We start from the raw sequence: 25,034 nt of genomic DNA on the forward strand, positions 1-25,034 counted from the left end.
TATCTTTCATTCAAGTATATTTTCCTGTCCTCTTTAAGCTGGGTTATAGTAACTACTTGAAGAATCTTTATCTGTTAATTCCAATAGCTGGGTCATCTTAGGGTCAGTATCAGTTCATTATTTTTTTTCTTATGATGAACAATTTTGGACTGTACCCTGGACATGGTAAATGATATGTTGAGGAGATACTCAGTTTTGGTATATTATTCTGAAGAATGTTCATTTGTTTTTATTTTTCTAAGCAGATGACTTGAGGAGACACAACTGCAAACTCTATCTGCTCTGCAGTAGAAGACAATTGAAAATTCAATTCTTCTTTTAGTCCTAGCTGTGTGGCTTATAGTTTACCCAGCACACTCAAGGTTTAGATGTCAGTCAGATATCTAGGAAGCTATTTACAAAATTTGAGGCTACCCTTCCTCTTCATTTTAAAGCAGCTGTGGTTGCCCCAAACTGTTCTTCAGGTCAGTAAGCCTGAATATTTGAACTTCCAGGTTGGTCAGACTGAGGCTTACAATCAGGATAAAAGTTATAAAAATGGGATACTCAACCAGTGTCTCCTTCCAAATGTCATAATCCGTTTGCTTTTGGTCACTCTCCACTACTTTCAGATAGTAGTTTCTGATAGGAGCTCTTGAGGTATACAACAATAAAACTTCCTGTCATTTTATCAATAAAATTTTATCAATAAAATTTTGTATGTCCCATGATGGGACCAGCATTTCAAACCATTCTACTCACTGTTGCAAAATAGGCAATATGAAGGTTTGAACTATCTTTTCAAAGCTATACAAAAATTTTCCCTTTATCAGATCAGAATGTTCTGATGTTGAGAGGAAAATTACATATTTCATATACAATGGTAATGCTAACTTCTGATTCTTAAAGGGGGAGGTGCTAAATGATTATAAGTACTGTAGAGAGAAAAGGTGTAGCAATTTTATATTCCTTATACTTGAAATATATGTATGTTTTCCATCATTTTCCTGGGATGCTCTTATTCTGAGGAGAAGATAACATAGGAAATGAAACGCTCAATTAAATAAACAGTACCAGCAAAGAAGAGAGATGGAAGTCATCGACAGTCAACAAACCAGACAAAACTATTAAATTATTTGGTTGGGGAAATGAATAAACTTCCAGTTATAGGATATTACCTGCAAGTCTTAAAGACCCGCAACATTCATTACACCCCTCAGATATGGTTCTTCCATGAGACTGTCTAAGCTAAAAACCTGAGTTAGCCTTTATTTCTAATCCTCACTTCTCAAGTCTGCTTGGGTCATCTCACGTTACTGTCATTTACTGTGTTTACTATGTACTGGGTACTATGCTAAGTACTTTACAAACATTACTTCAGAACAACAGTAGACTTTGTAATTCAGCAAAGGCATTTTAGGAAAACACAGAATGATTAAGATATACAAAAGGTCACAATTCAATTAAGGTGCCGAGCCTGCTTTATTAACCACTGTGATATACCTCCCATACTCTCTATTACTGTTGCCACTGACATGAGCCTTGTCTTTATCCTTGTTCATCTAGATTGGTATAAAGTATTCTAAGGGTTCTGCTTTTCTCTGCCTCCTTCCGATTCATTTTGATATGGACAGTAAATCCTCTAAAATAAAATCTGAAAATGTATTTGCTTCAAATTCTCTAGCAACTTCCCTTCCTAAAACATACACATCGTTTAATGTGACACCAACCTAACTTTCCAGCCTCATCTGCAATTATTCTCAATAATCCCTTCACTGGAGCCAAACATGACTGTTTTTCCTCCTATGACTAATTGTAAATTATGGTGTTGTACATAAGGAAGACAGAACGACATCTGCCAGTTTTTGAGGCCTATACTGGCTAGGCTGCAGGCTAGAGAGCTAGGGTAGAATCTATGAATATAGAGTTAAATCTCCTATTGTCATTCAGGAATGAGATGGGAACCTACTATATTCTCAACCCATCTCTAACCTAGCTCAATTCCAAATTGGACTTGGAGTGATCAGTTTCTTGTACTTTCAGCCTATCAGGAGAAACAGAGACAGTCTATGATGGATGATAAATCATTTTTACCAATATGGTTCTTTTACATTCAAAATAAACTTATAAAAATGACTTGGCATGCAAGAAAACAGATCCAATATTATATAAAAAACACTTAAAAAAAACTTCACAATAGATGTGTGCAGAGTTGCAGCAAAGGACTTCAAAGTAAAATATAATTAATATATTAAAAAAATAGAAGACATATAAAACAAAACAGGTGAAATGATGAATTTCACCAGAAAATTGGTAATAGAACATAAAATTACAATTCCTGAAATTCAGGTCTAAATGAATAGGCTTATCAAAATTAAAGAATGTAAACATAGATTGAAAAAAGAATAATATTAAACTCAAAGACAAATTAACAAAAAAGTACAGATATGTGAGACATACTTAAAAGGTCTAATTTATATAGAATTAGATCACCAAAAGAGAGAAAAGAGAGAATGGGAAGAAGCAATAGTCAAGAACAATGTTGAACAATTTATCCAAATTGATGAAAGATATCAATAAAAAGCAATTATTACTATTAAAAATGATAAAAGTAATTGTTAGTATAAAAAAAGTTAACAGGTGTTGATTTTGCAGTGGGGTCAAGAGTGGAAGCAGAGAAAAGATGGTGGAGGAGGGAGTCACGCTGACCTCCTCTTCCCAAGACCAAACTGGAATTGCGACTAAATAATGGAGTAATCACCTGGGAAACAATGGAACTAGAAACTATAGTGGGGAAGGAGCCTTGGAGCCGCAGGCAGACAGTGGATTCAACTCTCACACATCCCAATGGGTGAGAAGTATGGTGGAGGCTCGAGAGGGTGGGCTGGGGTGCCCACGGGCACTAGCACCAGAGGGACATTGAAACGGCCAGTTAGCTCCCCCCGAGAAGAACGGGGTCTGAATCATAAACAGGGACCTCTAAACTGCAGCAGCTAAAACCAGGAAAATACAGACAAAACACAACCCTGAAAAGCTTAGGGGCACTCTCTGCTAGAGACAGGTGGCTGGGGATGCAAAGAGACATTTAAAGGGCCAACGCAAAAATTGCAGTGGCAGCCATCCTCCTTGATCTCTGGGTAGAGGCGGCAGCAGGGTGGGCTGGTTCCTGGGAAAAGACTGGTGAGGAAAACTTGTGAAGAGAACTGACAGGGTGGCTGGTGGAGCCCGGGTGATAACGTACTTCCCACTCTGCAGCTACCATCTCGCTCAGGCATAAGGGAATCAATTAACCTGCCTTTTGTGCGCTCCACGCACAGCTTGTGCACGTGTAAGCTGGGAGGCTAAGTGCAGACTGGCTGGGAGAGCCTTGAGGAGAGACTGGAGACAGAGGCATTGGGGAAAGAATGGGAGGAGGAACTGGGGAGTCCCAACTCCCTCCCTGTTCTGTAGTCTCCATTCTGGGCAGGCAAGGCGCGCCCCTAAAGAGGCAGAAGCGGGGAGCGCACGAACCAGACTGCCCACGATTGAAACGCAGTCTGCACAGGTGGTGGATCCTGGGCCGAAGGGGTCACAAAAATGCCCTGAGACCCCTGAGGAGAGACTGGAAACTGAGGCGTTGGGGAAAGAACGGGAGGAGGAACCGGGGAGTCCCGACACCTTCTCCTTTCCCTAGTCTCCATTGTGCGGGAAAAGGACACACCCCCAAAGAGTCAGAAGCCGAAAAGCACACAATAGAGCGCCCAAAACCACCCAGTGCAGGTGTGCAGACCTGTGCCAAGTGGCCAGCGAGGGTTGGCGAGCATGTGTGTGGACCTGCACAGGCTGGCAAGGCCTCCCACAGATTGGCACTGATGGGGCCTGCGAGAGAGTGCGCAGGTCGGGGAGGGCAGGTGTAAATCGACCCGCGCGGGCCCCCGAGTGCAGAGCGGTCCGCAGAAATGGTGGATCCCTGGCCGAAGGGGTCACAGAGCTGCCCAGAGTCCCTGGAGGAGAGACTGCAGACAGGATTAACCGAAGAGTCCTGGAGCTCACTTCCTCCCATTTCCATGGTCTCCATTTGGCGAGGGCAGGCAACGCCTCCAAAGAGCCAAAAGCGGGGAAAGCACACAATAGAAGATCCTAAACTGACCAGTGCCCGGGTGCCCGCCGGCCTGGGGAGCCAGACGAGTACGCGAGGTCGCGAAGAAGCCCCCTGGGCTGGGGCAAGCACCCGCGAGCCCAGGCGGACCCGGGATCAAGCCGGGCCGGGGAGCGCGATCAAGGAGCCGGCATGAGAGTGCAGAGCGATCCACAGAAATAGTGGATCCCTGGCCGAAGCGGTCACAGAGCTGCCCAAAGCAGGAGTCAGACACAGACAGTAGACTCCTGGAAGGCTCAAACAAACGACCCAAGGTCATGTAGGGTCAACAACTGACATCATCAGAGGCAGGCCCAGAAAGAAAAGTAAAGGAAAAAACAAACAAACAAACAAACAAACAAATAAAAAGACCCGCCTACTATCATAGAAGTTTAATCCACAAAGTCAGGAAATCTACACAGCCCAACTGAAGCAGAAGCAAAAATATAAATAAATAAATAAATTACTTAACACTCACAAAAATGGGAAGAAAAAGAAGTTCCCCCCAAATGAGTGGAAAAGGGGACTCCCCACAGAGAGAGCTAAATGAAATAGAGGCAAGGGAACTATCAGATATTGAATTCAAAACAATGGTTCTAAGGAAGCTCAATGAGCTCAGCCAGCTCAAAGATAACTATGAGAAACTGCAGAGAAACTATCAGGATCTTAAAACAAACTATATCAACCTGGAAAAGGACATAGAAACTATCAAGAAGACACAAGAGGATATGAAGAATACCATTTCCGAATTGAAGAACACAGTAGAAGGAATCAAAAGCAGGCTGGATGAAGCCAAGGATCGAATCAGTGAGATGGAGGATAGGTAGAACAAAGCTCCCAGAAAGAACAAGAAATGGAAAAAAGACTCAAAAAGAATGAAGAGGCATTCAGGGAAACGCAGGACAACCTGAAACGCAATAATAGCCGTATAATAGGGATACCAGAAGGAGAAGAAGAGGAGCAAGAGATAGAGAACCTCCTCAAAAAAGTAATTATGGAAAATTTCCCCAATTTGAGGAGAGAAAGGGTCTCATGGATCCAGGAGGCACAGAGGACCCCACTCAAGAGGGGCCGAAGGAGGTCCACTCCAAGACACATCATCATTAAAATGGCAACTATCAAAGACAAAGAGAGAATCCTCAAGGCAGAAGGGAGAAGGAGAAAGGCCCATACAAGGGGGCCCCCATACGGCTAGGAGCTGACTTCTCAACAGAAACACTACAAGCCAGAAGGCAATGGCAACAAATATTCCAAGTAATGAAAAGCAAGGGCCTACAACCAAGGCTGCTCTACCCAGCAAAGCTCTCAATTAAAATAGAAGGGGAAATAAGGAGCTTCCCAGACAAAAGAAGGCTAAAAGAATACATCTCTACCAAACCAGCACTCCAAGATATGCTAAAGGGTCTGGTTTAAGAAGATGAAATAAAAGAGTGAGAAAGAAAAAAACACAGGAACAAAGAGAAAAAATGAGTAAGTTTCTATCAGTAATAACTCTCAGTGTAAATGGACTAAATGCCCCAATCAAGAGACACAGGGTAGCTGAACGGATAAGAAAACATGACCCACACATATGCTGCCTACAAGAGACCCACCTCAGAGCAAAAGACCTACACAGATTGAAAGTAAAGGGATGGAAAAAAATATTCCAAGCAAATGGGCAAGAGAAAAAGGCCGGGGTTGCCATACTTGTATCAGACAAAGTAGATTTCAAAACAAAGGCCATAAAAAGAGACCCAGAGGGGCACTTTATAATACTTAAAGGAAGAATCTATCAAGAAGACATCAACATTGTAAACTTATATGCTCCCAATATAGGAGCCCCCAAAAATATAAGGAAATTTTGGACGACTTCAAAAAAGATATAGACAGCAACACATTGATAGTAGGAGATTTCAACACCCCACTGTCAAAAATGGACAGATCTTCCAAACAAAACATTAATAAAGATATTGTGCAGCTCAATGACACACTGAATCAAATAGACTTAACTGACATATATAGAACCTTACATCCCAAAGAAGAAAAATACACATTCTTTTCAAATGCTCATGGCAGTTTTTCAAAGATAGACCACATGATAGGACACAAAGCAAACCTCAGCAAATTCAGGAAAACTGAAATACTACCAAACTTTTTCTTGGACCACAAGGGCTTGAAATTGGAAATCAACCTCAAAGAGAAACTTCAAAAACTTGTAAACTCATGGAGACTGAACAGTAGACTATTAAACAATGAATGGGTCAATAATGAGATAAGAGAAGAAATAAAAAAATTTCTGGAAACAAATGAAAATGAACAGACAACAGTCCAAAACCTATGGGACACAGCAAAGGCAGTCCTGAGAGGGAAGTTCATAGCAATACAGGCTTACCTAAAAAAGATAGAAACATTTCAAATAAAAGACCTAACACTACAACTTCAAGAACTGGAGAAACAACAACAAATAAATCCCAGAGCAAGTAGAAGGAAGGAAATAGTCAAGATTAGAGCAGAACTGAATGACATAGAGACGAAAAGAACAATTCAAAGGATCAACCAATCCAGAAGCTGGCTCTTTGAAAAGATAAATAAAATTGACAAGCTGTTAAGCAGACTCATCAAGAAAAAGAGAGAACCCAAATTAATAATATCAGAAATGAAAGAGGAGAAATAACAACTGATACCACAGAAATACAAAGGATTGTCAGAAACTACTATGAACAATTATATGCCAAGAAATTTGAAAACCTTGATGAAATGGACAAATTCTTAGAAAAGTATAATCTTCCAACACTGAAGGAGGAAGAAGCAGAAACCTTGAACAGACCGGTAACAGCTGGGGAAATTGTAGCAGTAATCAAGAAACTCCCGGCACACAAAAGCCCAGGGCCGGACGGTTTCACAGGAGAATTTTACAAAACATTTAAGGAAGAGCTAACCCCTGTCCTTCTCAGACTATTCCAAAATATCCAAGAGGAGGGAAGACTCCCAGACTCTTTTTATGAGGCCAGCATCACCCTAATCCCAAAATCAGATAAAGACCCTACAAAGAAAGAAAACTACAGGCCAATTTCGCTGATGAACATAGATGCTAAAATCCTCAACAAAATATTGGCAAACCGCATCCAGCAATACATTAAAAAGATTATCCACCATGATCAAGTGGGATTCATCCCAGGGATGCAGGGATGGTTCAATGTACGCAAGTCAATAAACGTAATACATCACATAAATAAAAGAAAAGACAAAAACCACATGATCATCTCGATAGATGCAGAATAAGCATTCGATAAGGTACAGCACCCATTTATGATCAAAGCACTCAGCAAAATGGGAATAAATGGGGCGTTCCTCAACGTAATAAAGGCCATATAAGAAAAACCTACAGCCAACATCATACTCAACGGGCAAAAACTAAAAGCTTTCCCACTAAGATCGAGAACACGACAAGGATGTCCCCTTCACCGCTTCTTTTCAACATCATATTGGAAGTCCTAGCCACAGCAGTCAGACAAGAAAAAGAGATAAAAGGCATCCAGATAGGAAAGGAGGAAGTAAAGCTATCATTGTTTGCAGATGACATGATAGTGTACATAGAGAACCCTGTAGACTCCACCAAAAAACTCCTCAACCTAATAAGTGAATTTGGCAAAATAGTAGGATACAAAGTCAACATTCAGAAATCAAAGGCATTTTTGTACACCAGCAATGCAATAGAAGAAGAAGAAATCAGAAAAACAATACCATTCGATATAGCAAGAAGAAAAATAAAGTACCTAGGAATAAATTTAACCAAAGAGGTAAAAGACCTGTATGCAGAAAACTATACAACATTGAAAAAAGAAATTAAGGAAGACACAAATAAATGGAAGCATATACCGTGCTCATGGATTGGAAGAAGTAATATCATCAAAATGTCCATACTACCCAAAGCAATTTATACATTCAACGCAATCCCTATTAAGATACCAATGCCGTATTTCACAGAAATAGAACAGACATTTCAAAAATTTATATGGAAGCATTAACGACCCCTAATAGCCTCAGCAATTTTGAGAAAGAAAAACAAAGTAGGAGGGATCACAATACCGGACATCAAACTATACTACAAAGCCACTATACTCAAAACAATCTGGTACTGGCACAAGAACAGATCCATAGACCAGTGGAACAGAATAGAAAGCCCAGAAATAAGCTCAGGTCTCTATGGGCATCTAGTATTTGACAAAGGGGGCAGAAGCATAAAATGGAGCAATAATAGCCTCTTCAACAAATGGTGTTGGGAGAGCTGGATGGCTACATGCAAAAAATTGAAATTGGATCATCAGCTGACACCATACACAAAAATAAACTCAAGATGGATCAAAGACTTAAATATAAGTCGCAACAACATAAAAGTCCTAAAGGAGAACATTGGCAGAAAACTCTCAGATATCCCACGCAGCAATTTTTTCACTGATATGTCTCCCAAAGCAAGGGACATAAAGGAAAGAATAAACAAGTGGGACCTCATCAAAATAAGAAGCTTCTGCACGGCTAAAGAAAACATCAGCAAAATGAAAAGGGAGCCAAACGTATGGGAAAATATATTCGCTAAAGATACATCAGATAGAGGTTTGATCTCCAAAATATATAAAGAACTCACGTGACTCCACTCCAAGAAGACAAACGATCCAATCAAAATATGGGCAAAGGACCTGGGCAGACGCTTTTCCAAGGAGGAGATACAGAGGGCCCAGAGACATTTGAAAGGATGCTCAGCATCACTAGCCATCAGAGAAATGCAGATCAAAACCACCATGGGGTACCACCTCACATCGGTCAGAATGGCCATCATAAACAGATCAACAAACAACGGGTGTTGGCGAGGCTGTGGAGAAAAGGGAACACTAGTACACTGTTGGTGGGAATGCAGACTGGTGCAGCCATTGTGGAAAGCAGTGTGGAATTTCCTCAAAAAGCTGAAAATGGAACTGCCTTTTGATCCAGTGATTCCCCTGCTGGGACTATACCCCAAGAATCCCAAAATGCTAATTCAAAAGAACCTATGCACCCCAATGTTCATAGCAGCACAATTCACAATAGCCAAGTGTTGGAAGCAACCTAAATGTCCATCAGTAGATGACTGGATCAAAAAATTATGGTACATATACACAATGGAATACTACGCAGCAGAAAGAAAAAAAGAACTACTAAACTTCGCGACAGTGTGGATGGAGCTCGAGAGCATTATGCTAAGCGAAATAAGCCAGGGGGCGAAAGACAAATACCATAGGATCTCACCTATAAGTGGAACCTAACCAACAATACAAAGATGCAAGGAAAATAAGACCGGCAACACTGAAAGGAAAAGAAATCAACAGAGACAAGAGGAAGTGGGGGACTGGGAAAAGAAAGGGAAGGGGAAAGTCAAGGAACATATAGCAAGGACTCATGGACAAAACCAAAGGGGAAGAGTTGAGGGAGGGAGGGAGGGAAGGGGCAAGGGAAAGTGGTGGGGGGTAGGCAGAGACAAATGTATATGAAAAAATAAATTAATTTAAAAAAAGATGTCCAGCTTCAATATAATTAGTTTTGCAAAGAAAAGGAGAGTGAACCATACACAAGAAGCAAAGCAGGCAACAGAAACCGCCTATGAGAGGTTCTAAATCTTGGGTTTAACAGATTTCAAAGCAGTCTGTATAAATACGGTTTTTAAAATGGAAAACTTCTAGGACACCATACTGAAAGAAGAAAGTCAACATGCAAATTCTCGACTTGCAAGTATAATAACTGAAATGGAAGATTCACTAGAGGGACTCACTCATCAACAGTTTCTGAGTTGGCAGAAGAAAGAATCAGTGTACTACTCAGTGAAGGATCGTAGAGATTACTCAAGCTGAAGAACAGAGAGAAAAGAGAATGAATAAAAATGAATACCACCTAAGAGAAATGTGGGACTTAAGCACACCAACATAAGGACAGAGGCGTATAAGAAGGAAAGAAAAGTGCAGAAAAAATTATTACAAGAATAAATGGCTAAAGATTTGCCAAATTTAATTATAAAAATTAATCTACACAGCCAAGAAACTATCAATTTCAGATAGGATAAACTAAAAAAAATCCAACACCCACATACATAGTCTTAGTTCAAACAGGAAAGTACTGTAGAGTGGGTGATTCATAAATAACAATTTATTTCTAAAAGTTCTGGAGGCAGGAAGATCAAGATCAGGGTTGACACCATGATCAGGTTCTTGTGAGGACTGTTTCTGTGTTATAGACAGTAGACGTCTTGTTGTATCTGTACATGGCAGAAAGAGAGTTAGCTAGTTCCCTGGCCTCTTCTTATAAGGGCACTATCCCATTATAAAGACTCTACTTTCATGACTTAATTACCTGACAAAGGCCCCACCTCCAAATAGCATCACATTGAAATTAGGGTATCAACATATGAATTTTGATGAGACAAAAACTTTTATTCCCTACCATCCATCATAGTAAAAGTGCCAAAAGACAAAGACAAAGAGAATAAAGTATAAATCAGTAAGAGAGAGAGACTCATCACATATTGTGCTAGTGAATTGCAATAAAATTAATGTGACTTTATCATCAATAGAAATGGATACCAGAAGGCAGTAGGATGACATATTTAAATACAGAAAGTAAAAAAGCTGCCAACAAACCAAGAATCTTTTATCTAGGAAAACTATCTTTCAGAATTGAAGATGAAATAAATTCCCAGATAAACAAAAACTGAAAGAATTTGTTCCTAGCTGATCCACCTTGCAAGAAATATTTAAAGAAATTCTTTATGCTGAAAGCAAGTGACCACAGACAGTAATTAAAACCCCACCCTACCCCACCCACATATGCGCACACACAACACTGATAAAGGTAATTATGTAATTATAAAAGATAGTATGAATGCATATTTCATATTCTTTTCCCTCTTAACTGATTGAAAAGCCAATTGTATAAAACAATATAGATATATAGCTGTTTTGTTGAGTCTGTAAAATATAAATATAATATATTTGGAAATAACAGCACAAATCAGGTAGGTGGGAAAGCAAAGCTGCACTGGAATAAGTACTTAACACCAGATGGTATCTTGAATCCAAAAGAACAAAAGAGGAGAACCACAAATAGTAAGTTAATATAACAAACTCTATAAATATCTATTTGTCCTATTTATATTAGCTTCTTTAATATTATTAATTATAGCAATGTATTGTTGGATTTGATATATGTGCATATACATATATATTTATATGTACAAATATATATATTTGTTTTATATATATATAACATGGATAACAATAATCACACAAAAAGGAAGAATAGAGAATAGAACTATATAGGAGTGATGTCTATGTATCACGAATTAAGTTAATATAAATCTGAAGTAGATTCTGGTAAGATGTACATGGTAAAGCCTAGAGCAACCACTAAGAAAAGAGCTCCAATAAAATGTAGTGAAAAAATATTAAAGGAGTTAAAATGTTACATTAGAAAATATTTACTTCATGTAAAAGAAAAGAGTGAAGGAGTAATACAGGAATTAACAAGAGAAAAGAGTCTTTTTTCCATTTCTTGTTCTTTCTGGGAGCTTTTTTCTACCTTATCCTCCATCTCACTGATTCGATCCTTGGCTTCATCCAGCCTGCTTTTGATTCCTTCTACTGTGTTCTTCAATTCGGAAATGGTATTCTTCATATCCTCTTGTGTCTTCTTGATAGTTTCTATGTCCTTTTCCAGGTTGATATAGTTTGTTTTAAGATCCTGATAGTTTCTCTGCAGTTTCTCATAGTTATCTTTGAGCTGGCTGAGCTCATTGAGCTTCCTTAGAACCATTGTTTTGAATTCAATATCTGATAGTTCCCTTGCCTCTATTTCATTTAGCTCTCTCTGTGGGGAGTCCCCTTTTCCACTCATTTGGGGGGAACTTCTTTTTCTTCCCATTTTTGTGAGTGTTAAGTAATTTATTTATTTATTTATATTTTTGCTTCTGCTTCAATTGGGCTGTGTAGATTTCCTGACTTTGTGGATTAAACTTCTATGATAGTAGGCGGGTCTTTTTATTTGTTTGTTTGTTTGTTTGTTTGTTTGTTTGTTTGTTTTTTCCTTTACTTTTCTTTCTGGGCCTGCCTCTGATGATGTCAGTTGTTGACCCTACATGACCTTGGGTCGTTTGTTTGAGCCTTCCAGGAGTCTACTGTCTGTGTCTGACTCCTGCTTTGGGCAGCTCTGTGACCGCTTCGGCCAGGGATCCACTATTTCTGTGGATCGCTCTGCACTCTCATGCCGGCTCCTTGATCGCGCTCCCCGGCCCGGCTTGATCCCGGGTCCGCCTGGGCTCGCGGGTGCTTGCCCCAGCCCAGGGGGCTTCTTCGCGACCTCGCGTACTCGTCTGGCTCCCCAGGCCGGCGGGCACCCGGGCACTGGTCAGTTTAGGATCTTCTATTGTGTGCTTTCCCCGCTTTTGGCTCTTTGGAGGCGTTGCCTGCCCTCGCCAAATGGAGACCATGGAAATGGGAGGAAGTGAGCTCCAGGACTCTTCGGTTAATCCTGTCTGCAGTCTCTCCTCCAGGGACTCTGGGCAGCTCTGTGACCCCTTCGGCCAGGGATCCACCATTTCTGCGGACCGCTCTGCACTCGGGGGCCCGCGCGGGTCGATTTACACCTGCCCTCCCCGACCTGCGCACTCTCTCGCAGGCCCCATCGGTGCCAGTCTGTGGGAGGCCTTGCCAGCCCGCGCGAGCCTTCGCCAGCCCATGCGGGTCCACACACACACTTGTCAACCCTCGCTGGCCACTCGGCGCAAGTGTGTGCGCCTGCACTGGGTGGTTTTGGGCTATTGGGTGCTTTTTGGCTTTTGGCTCTTTGGGGAAAGCTGGACATCTTATATGTTTTAGCAGCTCTGGATAGTGACTCCTCACCCCTTTTCCGGTCTTTGTTGTTGTTTTCTTTTTTGTTTACTGAATTGGCTAGGCTACTTTAGTAAAACCTGTTTTTGATATTCCTCCTCAGAGGATGCAGCTAAGGCATGCACAAAGTCGCCTTGAGGTGACATTGGTTTTAGTAGGGTTCTCTTTGTCCCTTTTCTTTCCTTGTCCTCTCTGTAAAGCTGCCTGTCTCTTTGCTAGCATACCCAGCTGTTTTGCCCTACTTATTTTCAGCTAATTGCACTATTGTTATAAATAATGCCCAGGAGGTAAATTACTCCATAGTCTGATTCAGTTAAATTCAGGCAAGATAGTTTTTCAGCCTAGACTTTGATGTTTGTTCTGATTCAAGGAGGACTTTTTCCCAGGTTCTTTCTGGTAAACTAACTGGTTTAACTTCTTGTTCTCGCATCAGCTTCCTTTTACTGGTTTACTACCAAAATCTCCATTGTTTTTCAGAGTGACTTTAGGTTTGAGCTTCCCTGCATTCTGTTTCAAATAAGGCCATTCCTTTGGGAAGAGCTTCAGAGAAATATGTACATAAGGACTGTGCTAAATAAAATCTTTAAGCCACTGCTGTGAGTGTTGTATAGGGTTGGTAACCTTTCATCTTTTTGACTTGCCTCACCTAATATAGATGTTCTGCCCAATGAGCAAGATAAGGTGTTCTCAGCCTGCTGTACCTGGGCTAGAGCTTCCATCCAATGATTGGGGACTGGATTGAACAAGGGAGTCAATGACCTTTCAGCGGAATTCATCAGGAATTTAACCTCCACAAGACAGAGTTGGAGGTATGATAAATAATGAAGGCCTGTCCACCTTTGGAGAAGGGGAGAGGGAGCCCCATACTTGAGGTCAGGTTTCCATCAAGCTGAGGAGTGAAGAAGGGATGAGGTTATGGCTATGTGCCACACATTCTCACTGTTTCATCTAATATTTAGAATTACTTGAATAAATGTTTCCTCATTTGTTGTTGTGCTTATAACAACATCCAAATACTTTCTCTTTTATTTTTATTGTTTACACTATTACAGATGTCCCCATATCTCCCCCTTTGCCCACCTCCACCCAGCCCTTGTTCTCCCTGCCCTCAGACTATCACGACACTATTGTCTGTGTCTATGGGTTATGCATACATGTTCTTTGTCTAATCCCTTTGCCCCCTTTCATCCAGTCCCCCCATCCTCTGACAGTCATCAGTCTGTTCCATGTATCCATGTTTGTTTCTTTTTGTTTGTCAGTTTATTCTGTACATTAGATTCCACATATAAGTGAGATAATATGGTATTTGCCTTTCACTGACTGGCTATTTCACATAGCATAATAGTCTCCAAGTCCATACATGCTGTTGCAAAATGTAAGAATTCCTGCTTTTTTACTGCCACATAGTATTCCATGGTGTAAATATACCACAGCTTTTTTATCCATTCATTACTGATGGGCACAGATACTTTAAGTGGTTGTTTCTTTTTCATTTTTACCAGATATTGTTGATTCACAGGGAAATGGGTCCAACAGAGTTCCTCATTCTTAGTACAGAAGTAGGTTTGGCAATAATCCAATTTTAAAGGTATGCTATACATCAATTACATTAAAATATATAGGAAATATTACAATAAAATTATACAGAGCAAATATTTCATTTATAGTAAGAAATAAAATAGGACATAACTAAAAATAACTAAAAGAAACTGCAAAGATTTACATGAACAAGACTAAATGACTTTACTTATAGACTTCTATTACATTTCTAAATGTGAATATTCACTATTGAAAAGACATACAGTTATGTGCCAAAAACAATGTTTCAGTCAACAATGTACCATATATAAACAGTGTTCCCATAAGATTATAATGGAGCTAATAAATTCCTATTCCCTAATGACACACAGCACTATGCAGTACTCACATGTTTGTGATAATGCTGGTATAAGCAAACCTAATACATGTCAGTACTATAAAAGTATAGCACATACAACTATTACACAGTACATAATACTTGATAATAAATGACTATATTACTGGTTTATATATTTACTATACTTTTTATTATTATTTTAGAGTGTACGCTTTCTACTCATAAAAATAAAAGTCTACTGTAAAACAGTATGTTGGGTTATGCCAAGAGCAGCCTCATACATTTCCTGTTTACTGTGTCTCTTGACTGCATAATTTTTTGTACCTGATAAAATCTCATGTTTTGAAAGTTACATGTTATATAGGCTTGTAGCGTAGGAGCCATATAACTTTGATGTGTAGTAGGTTAGACCACCTAAGTTTGTATAAGTACACTCCATGATGTTCACACAACAATGAAATCACCAAAATAATGCATTTCTCATAATGTATCCTGTCATTAACTAGTGCATGACTGTATTGCTTCCCAAAATAATTGTAAAATTAATAAACTTTCATCTAAATTTTGGCAGGAATATTTTTTCACAAAACCTATTTTGTTTCATTTTCTTGCCCATTTACTAATAAAAATGTTTTTTGTTACTGTTGAGTTTGAGAATTTTTAGTAAACTACATAGAAATCCTTTATTAGATATGTAGTTTACAAATAACTTCTTCCAGCATGCAGCTTGTGTTTTTACTTACAGGTTCTTTTGCACAGAAAAATTTTAGAATTCAAAAATTTTCCTTTTATAAATTGTGCTTTTAATAGAGTCTGTAAACTCTTTGCTTAAGCATAGGTCCTGAACATTTTCTTTTTATTCCCTAACAGTTTTAGTTTCATATTTAAGTCTATTATCCATTTTGAGCTATTTTTTGTATAATGTATAATGTTTAGGTGAGGTTCATTTTTTTTTTTCTTTTTTGCTAATGGACGTCCAATTCTTCTGCCATCATTTGTTGAAAAGATTATCCAGTGAATTGCCTTTGAGGCTGTATTAAAAACCAATTGACCATACATGTGTGAGTCTACTCATGGGTTCCATCAACAATTTGTGTGTATCTTTTTGCCAGTATACAATGTCTTCATTACTAGAGCTAATAGTAAACCTTATTATTGGGTAGAGATAGTCTCCCTACTGTGTTTTTTTTTCCCTCCAAAACTGTTTTAGCTGTTCTAGGACCTATGTCTTTCCATATAAATTTATATAATAGTTTCTACAAAAAATTTGATCAGTTTTGGATAGGAATCACATAAACCTGTATGTCATTTTGGGAGAACTGCCGTTTTACTATGTTGAATCTTCCAATCCATGAACATGGTATATCTGTCCATTTCTTTAAGTATCCTTTTATTTCTTCAGCATTTTGTAATTTTCAGCATAGATACATTGTGTGTTCTCAAATGTATCCCTAAGTATTTAATTTTCATTGGACTAACTGTAAATGGTATATGTTAGATTTCAGTTTCCAAATGTTGTCAGCATATAAAAACATAATTGACTTTTTTTGGGGGGGAGTTGATCTTACATGCCCCAACTTAATTAAGGATTTTAAGTTCATGAGAGATATTTGTCAGCAGTTTTCTTTTCCTCCCTCCCTCCCTTCCTCCTTCCCTCCCTCCCTCTCTCCCTCCCTATCTTTCTTTCTCTTTCTCTCTCTCTCTTTCTCTCTTCCCTTTCCTTTCCTTCCCTTTCCTTCCCTGATTTGGTATCAGTGTAATAGTAGCCTTATAAAATAAATTGGACAATATTCCTCCTGTTTTCTGAAAAAAAACTGAGTAAAATTAATGTTAATTCTTCTTTAATCCTTAATAGATCTCTTCAGTAAAACCATCTGGGCCTAGAGATTTCTTTTTTAGGTGTTTTTTCAGTTTCTAAGACTACACAGATTGTCTATTTCATATTGGTTAGTTTTAGTAATTTGTGAGTTTTTGGAACTGCTCCATTTTTCCTAAGTTATTCAATTTATAAGTATAAAGTTTTTCATAGTATTCTCTAATTGTCCTCTTAATGGACAGGAACTCTGTATTAATAGTGTTTGTTCAATCCTGATATTGATGATTGTGTCTTATTTCCTTTATCTTTGTTAGTCTAGTAAGAGGTATATCAATTTTACTGAGTTTTTAAAAGAACTGGCTTTTTATTTCATTGATTTTTTCCCCCTATTGTTTTCCTGTTTTCAAGTTCATTGATTCTAATTCTTAAGTATTTTCTGTCTTTTGGTTTTGACTATATCTGGCTCTTCTTCTAGTTTCTTGAGGAAGAAACATAGATTATTGACCTGAGATCTTTCCTTTTCTCTAAAAATTAAATTTTTCATGGTATATCTTTTTCTATCCTATTCCTTTCAATCTACCTGTATCATTGTTTTTGAAATTATTTGTGAACAGCGTATGTTGGATCATTTCTAAAAGTCCATTATATCAATTTGTCTTTAATGGTATATTTAGATTATTTATATTTAAGGTAATTACTTGATATCTTATGACTTAAATCTGTGCCTTCTATTTCTCATTCCTGTTTCTTCATGCCTTATTGTAGACTACCTGAAAATTTTTTAGGATTTCATCTTATTTTATAGTTCTTTTTGGTATACGTTGTTTTGTATACATACCTCTTTTAGTGGTTGCGCTGAGTATTACAATTTATAGATGAAATTCACTGGTATTAACATTTTATCATTCCAAGTAAAATACAGAAACTTTGCTTCCATTTAGGCACCTTTACCTGCCTACATTTGAAATATGACTGTATTCATTACTTACTCCATATACATTCTACACCACATTATAGAGTTTATAATTTTTGTTTTAACCTACAAATGTGATTTAATAAAATCATTAAAAAAGGTAGTCTACTATATTTACATATTCTGCTGTTTTTCCTTCTTTCTGAAGTCCTAAGCCTTTTTCTGTTAACATTTCCTTTCTCTTTAGGGAATTTATGTAGCCATTCTTTCAGGGTAGGTTTTCTAGTGACAAATTCTTTCCGTTTTCTTTTGTCTGAGTATGTCCTTATTTCCCAATCATTCCTAAAGAATAACTTCACTAGTTATAGTCTTTGTGGTTGACACTACAAACACAGTTCTTTTTAGCATTTGAAAAATGTTGTGCCACTTCCTCCTGGTGCCACCACCCTCCTCTAATCCCTGCCCCTCCATGTATAGTACTAGCAAAAAAAATAAATAAATAAAAATAAAAAATATATAAACAGATCAATGAAACAAAAGACAGACTTATATATATGTGTATGTGTGTGTAAGAATATAAAAATTTAGTATATGATAAATGAGGCTTTTCATTCTTGGGGAGGGGATAGGTTTTTCAATAAATTAGGCTGCAAACTGTAAGTCATCCTATATATAAATAAAAATAAGTTTATATCAATGTAAGTTATAGATAGATAAAAGAATTAATACTTAAACATCTCTCTTTAAAATAAATACACCTAAGGTGGTAGCATAAATTGGCATAACTACCTTGGAAAACAGTGATTTCATCCAGAAAAGTTCAAAATACACACTACTTAAAGACTAGGAATTCCTTTCTCAGTATATACTCAGAGAATCTCTTATACAGGATAGTTTTGTAAGAATTTTATAGCATAATTTTTCATAGTAACTGCAAATGGAAACAAGCTGAATGTTCATCAACAGTAGTTCTCCTAATTTGTGACATGATGGAGTATTTTATAGAAGGAAGGAAGAAAAGAAGGAAGGAAAGGCGGGATGGAGGGAGGGAGGAAGGAAACGAAACTAATTAACAGCTATTGGCAACAACATGTATGAATCTCAGTATTGAGCAAATGAAGTAAGACACAAAAGATTACATATATTGTGGTTCAATTCATATACAGTTCAAGCAGAAGCACAAAGAAATTAAATGTTTAAGAATGTGCACATAAGTGGTAAGCTAAATAAAAGTAAGGAACTGATAATGATAAAAAGTCAGGATATTGGGTGGAAGAGATGGTTGTGATTGCACCAGGAATGCATTCATTCTTTATTCCTTAAGCCTTTGGCCAAGCATCCATTCACTGTGAGGTGATTTATTGTAATCAATAAATATATACTTAATTCAAATTATGTATGAACTAAATAATGATTTCTGGTATTAGAAACATTGTAAAAAATAACCCCATCTGACAAAAATTGTGTTTCATTAATCATAGTTTTTTAATAATAAAAATTTACATACATTTTTATTTATACATCGTATATTACAGACAGAATAGTTCAAATTTAAACTCAGTGGCACTACTTAGATAAATAATTTAAAACCACTCAGATATTATCCAACTAAAATGAATATTACAACCAGATGTTTCTCATTTCCTCCAATGAAAACAAAAAAATTATACATGCTATCTGATTTCAGCTGAAAATGTTAATGGTGGCATCATATGCTGGTAAAATAATTTATAACAGTTCTTCTCCTAACACTTTAGATTGCAAGAATTAATTTCATATTTTTTATGCCTCAGGTCTCAAACTCTGAAGCTGTTTTAGATATAATACTAGTAATTGATAAAAAAATCATATTACCACATGTCATTTGTGAACTATGCTTTTTTCGTAAAAATCTCTGAAGTGATAACTCTTGTAACTCTAGAATTTCAAAATATGCAATTAAAAAACTCCTTTAGAGAAAAGTCACTATTATAAATCGGCAACATTTCTGCACTTAATGAAACCAAAACAATAAAATATTAATCCTCTGGTTCTATAATAGCCCTTCTCCAGGGGAAGAGTTTCAGTCCTCTACTGTTACCTCATGAAACTTTTTTAGGTGACTGTATGTATGAGCATGGCCTCAACTAACTTGCATAATGACAATCCCAATACCAATCAAAAGACAGAATTATCTTTTTTGAGTTTCAGCTGATTTATCCAATGACTTAGTGAACATTTGGTTATCTGAGAGGAATATATAATAACAAATTAAATAAGTCCAAAACTTACCTTCTTTTCTTGTATCTTTTCTTTAAGTTAATAATTAATACAATCCACTCAGTTTCCTAATCCAAAAACCTGAGTCCATTTTTCTGTCTTTCCCTAGACATCCAATAACTCAAGTATTTTTTATTCTACTTAAATATTTCTTGAATCTGAGTTTATTTTTCAGCCACCACTTTAGCTCAGGTTTTAATTGTTTTGTGCCTGTATTCCTGCAATCTGGTCTCCTCCACTATAGATGGAAACTCCTCCTCACTGAAATAATTTTTCTTACTCATCACAGAAAAATCTTAATTTTTTTACCAAGCTGATTATGTTACTTTCTTTCTTAAAATATCATAATGGCACCCCATAGTTTCTGGTATAAAATCTAAATTTCTTAACATGGCAAAAAGGCCCACTGTCAACCCTATAGCTCAACAGTTTATTTTACACTCTGTGATCTGTTGCCATATCATCTCATCTTTATACGTATTCACAGAATATAGAATGGTATAAAACTCCAATTTGCTGAATTCTTGGAAAGACTGCTGATTATCTTTTTCAAATAGCCAAGTGCCCTTTCTATGTCTTTTAAGAGCAGTTCATTTACCTTAATCACTCAACATATTATTATTGTAAATAAGACAGAGCACCTTGTAGAGAGATGGACTTCAACTCTGTATCCTCTATATAAATGCTGCTTAATTATTTATATATACATTTACTGATTACTTAAAGTTTCTACAGTTTAAGTTTTTTCTTCAAGAAGTTATGTGCTCATATTATTCTGACCCTTTAAACCCTTAATTATATAGGTAGTGGATCTCAAACAATTAATTTTAAGAAGTTCACCTTTATTAATTCCCATTATCTCTTTTGAAAAATGAGAGATCTGTATTAGACCAAAAGTTCCTCCCAGTCAACTACTTGTGAATTTATAAGTTTAAAAAAGTATATTGACATTCCTTTTTTTTAATGCTAGAATATAATCATGGCATTAACTTCTGATGACTATATGTAACACCTGACATATTGAAACTAATAGTATATTACATAATACAGAGCAATGAGCTCAACTAATTTAAAAATAACATAAACAAAGAATTGTTTATTAAGATTGGATTTATTGAACTTGATTTTGAAAAGTTAATCAAATCAAGGTTAATGATTTGTTGAGAACTTTTCATGTTATTTTAAACAACTTAACTCAGTATTGTTTATCCTTGACTATTGTTATGTAATTGTTCATTCTATTTATAAAAAAGGTAGTAAGTTCAGTTCTTGTTTGACTGTAAACTGCTTTTTCTTTCTTTCTTTCTTTCTTTTTTTATTGTAGGCACATTTGCAGATGTCCTCCTCTTACCCCTCTTTGCCCTCTTTCACCAAGGCCCTGTCCCTGGCCTTCACCACATTGTTTGTGACATTGAGCTATGCATATACGAGGTCGGTCCAGAAAGTATCTAGCCATGTACTATGAAAAATAGAAACATTTATTGAAGAAGACACAAGATACAAGAAACATTGCACATAGGAAAAGGATGCTTCAGTCCCCTTTAAGATAGGCAACTTGGAACCTCATACAGTTCTTCCAGTCGTCATCAGCTGCCCTGTTGTATTTTCCTGAATCTAACTGATGGTCTGAAATCTCTTCCCTTTCAAAGGTGATTTCAGTTCTGGGAAAAGCCAGAAGTCACAGGGTGCCAAATCTGGGCTGTAGGGGGGCTAAATAAGCTGGGTGATTTGCTGTTTTGCCAAAAAACTCTTCAGGAGATATGATGCATGAATGAGCACATTGTTGTGATGAAGTTACCAATCACCAGTTGCCACAGCTCTGGCCTTCTTAATCATCCAGTAGTTTCTGTGGTGGAATGCTCAGGCTTAATGCAAAATTTGATGCAGATTCGTTGCTCTACTCGCTCAGTCATTTTGAATGCGGTGGCCACACTGTATACATGATCACTCAATGGCATCCACTGCCCCCACTGACTAGTATAGTGAAGTTGTCATTGTTCATGGATGTGCATTCCAGTCCACTCACCTTGGCTGCCAGGTTACTTCAATGTGGCACAAACCATTCCTGTTATATTAATAATGGCTGGACTTTTTTCTGGAAAGAACTCATCATATGCCTATACATTTTTTGGCTAAATTGCTTTTAAACAAGGGCCACATGTTATGTTAGAAGACTAACAGTGCATAGGATTTAGCAAAAGATTGTAGTAATGCTGTAATTTTCAAAAAGGTCAATTTTTTATTTATTGTACTATAAATTTTAAATTGATGTATAGTTTTCAAAGGAAGCAGAAAATATTTACTAGAAGTCAGTTATTATTTATAATTGGTGCAAACTCATAGAGAAAAGACATTAAAACAAGATAAAAAGATAATACATTGTGCATGCTAATGCTTATATACAGTGCCTTCTTAAGTATATTTTCAACAAATTTCACAGGAAAGGGTTCCTTTCTGATTCTTCTAAAATTTTTCTTAGAAATGCATTGATAATGATAGATGAAGCCTTATGGTGGTTATCCGATATACACACACACACACACACACACACACACACAACACACATTATACATATACACATACAGGGTCTGGCACAAATAACTCCCCTTTTCTATTACAAAATCATAAACATGTAATTCTGTAATGTAACAATATCATAATGCTCAAGCACACCATGTGAAATTTTAGGTGAAATATTCAAATTAAAACCATAAATTATTACACCCATATTGTTACTCTACCAACTACACTCAAGCAGGTGTTACTTCTGCCGGACCCTCTCTGAGTGAGTGTGTGTGTGTGTGTGTGTAATTCAAATAGGATAACTGGGAATTAAATGGTATACTAACACACCTAAAGATTAAATAGCATAAAGAATAAGCAATTTTTTTCCCACTTCCCACCAAGATACCAAGTCTTTGTAGGGGTGAAAAATGCCATACCATACCTTGATTTCTTCTATTTCATCTGGTACTATCTTGTATGCTGATATCGTCCCACCCAACCTGAAATCAGAAGAAAATATTCTCAAAACTGGCAAATGTGTATTAAAAAAAAATAGGACTAATTTCTGCCAGTAGCATCACAGTACCACCAATAATCCCCAATGACCACCCCAATAATCATGGAGAAAACAACCACCATTTTATGTTTATGTTTAATTTTTCCATATACTAGTTAAAAAGAGGTGGATAACGAATGACTACTAAACAAGGGAAAACATTGTTAGATTTTTTAACTATAACTAAACTTTTCTGATTGATGGTTTTAATGAAACTGAAACTGCTACTTTTACTGATGGATTCTGTCACTAAGATGTACCAAGACAAAATAGCAGACATGATGTTTGCTTTTTTTTAATGGAATTTATTTTTTACATAGTTTTAGGTTTACAGATAAATTAAGCTGTAAGTAAAGAAATTTATTTCACAGATACCCCACCAGTCTTCTCTTTGAACATTCTGCATTAGTGTGGTAAACTTGTCACAACTGATAAACCAATAATGATTTTGCTTCCTTTAAAAAATAATTTAAACAAGGGTTCAGAGAGATGTGTGTACCCAGCACTGTGCAATGAAAAGAGATGATGTTTGAGGGTTACAAATTTAAGGTTTAGTATATGATCTTTGCCTTGAGGCAGTGATGTCATGACATGTCATGTTCATGTGTTTGAAATTTTTTTGGAAAGCAACTAAGATTTATGTTAATGCCTATCACTTGCTAGGCATGTTATATATTATCTAATGTAACTTTTATAAGTGCCTCCATTGTAAAAAATGGGGAAATTGAGACACAGAAATATTCAGTAATTTTCTTAAGTAACTGAAGGACCTAGCAAGTAAAGGTGATAATTGACATGTACATTAAGTGTAAAATACATACCAGACATTAAATATTTAGTATACAAAAGGTTAATTATAAAATAATGATTACATGTTAAAATGACATTGTGGATATATTGAGTTAAATACGCTATACTGTATTATTAAAATTAACTTCATTGACTTCCTTTAGTTTTTAAAATGTGCTACTAAAAATTTTAAATTACATACATGGTTTGTTTTTGTGGCTACTATCATATATCTATGAGACAGGTACTCTATGTTCTTAAAATTTCTAGATACCTACCTAACAATGCTCTATTATGGTACTTAAAAAGGAACTTTCTGATTACTTGTTTGACTTTATAAGGAGAAGATACCAAACAAAGGAGTATCATAAGTGAGGAACATATATTATAGATACTTTAGGATATATCTTGTCTCATATATAAATTAATAAATGACACTCTTCTTTCCATTAGAAAATAATAACCTAACCAAATTACTTTATTGAAAACTCTGCATTTAAACACTTTAATTTTACCATTTATTCTTGCTAATGGAACTAGTGTTCAGATCTTGATTTGAGATTTCCTAGACTTAAAGTGTCATGACTGAATGCTGAAAACACTACTGAAATTTAATTTAATTCATATCATGTAAAGTCCATTACTGACATACTAAATAAGACCACAGTAAATTAACTAGAGCAGCACTAGATGTCACTAAAATGACAAATTATATAACTCTGTAGGAGGCTTAAAATAGCCATTTAAAAATCATTTTCATTGTCAATTATTAAAGCTATACAATTAGGAGTTGAGACTGTAGGGATACCAGTAAACACATTAGAGCAAAAACACTACTGAAAACTTAAGGATTTCAATTTATAGACTTGCAAATAATGAATGTGTTGTTTTATTAATTGAATTCATGGTATGTAATGGATACAATCCAGTGAATGAGAAAGCAAAGAAGTCAAAGTAGGGAAGCAGATGAATACACAAACATCTGTAATATACACTAGAAGTCGAAAGTTTGAAATTATTTCAAATTAAAAATTTTAAAGCACCTATCATTGTAAAGTAGATTGGCTATAATATAAGCTGTCTGTAACACCTATTACATAAATGGCATAGATTACAGAAATGTTTCAACTTGTTAGTGCTATAATGATTTAAAGATGCCATGGTATTAATGTATGAATTATAGAAGAAAAGTAAAAAGAAAGTTTCTATGATAAACTTCAATTTTACTTCAACAAACTTTTTTTTTTTTTTTTTTTGATAAATGCTGACTAACACTACCTCAAATATTGCCTTTCTTAGACTCCCCACCTGGGGAAGGTAAGCTTCTAGATTAGTA

At 36.6% G+C, this 25,034-nt stretch overlaps 1 protein-coding gene across 6 annotated transcripts in view; it reads right to left on the minus strand.

The window, feature by feature from the left end:
• Positions 1–25,034, minus strand: part of GPHN (gephyrin) — a 439,737-nt gene that overhangs the window by 268,056 nt on the left and 146,647 nt on the right. For all 6 annotated transcript variants that reach the window (XM_054567416.1, XM_054567420.1, XM_054567421.1 and 3 more), the window contains exon 3: positions 22,796–22,853. In XM_054567416.1, coding sequence (XP_054423391.1) covers positions 22,796–22,853 — 58 coding nt within the window. The remainder of the gene's footprint in view (positions 1–22,795; positions 22,854–25,034) is intronic.

The sequence above is a fragment of the Pteronotus mesoamericanus genome, unplaced genomic scaffold, assembly GCF_021234165.1.
Source record: "Pteronotus mesoamericanus isolate MK-2021 breed Mesoamerican mustached bat unplaced genomic scaffold, CSHL_Meso_final contig_182, whole genome shotgun sequence".
In the NCBI taxonomy this organism is placed as follows: Eukaryota; Metazoa; Chordata; class Mammalia; order Chiroptera; family Mormoopidae; genus Pteronotus; species Pteronotus mesoamericanus.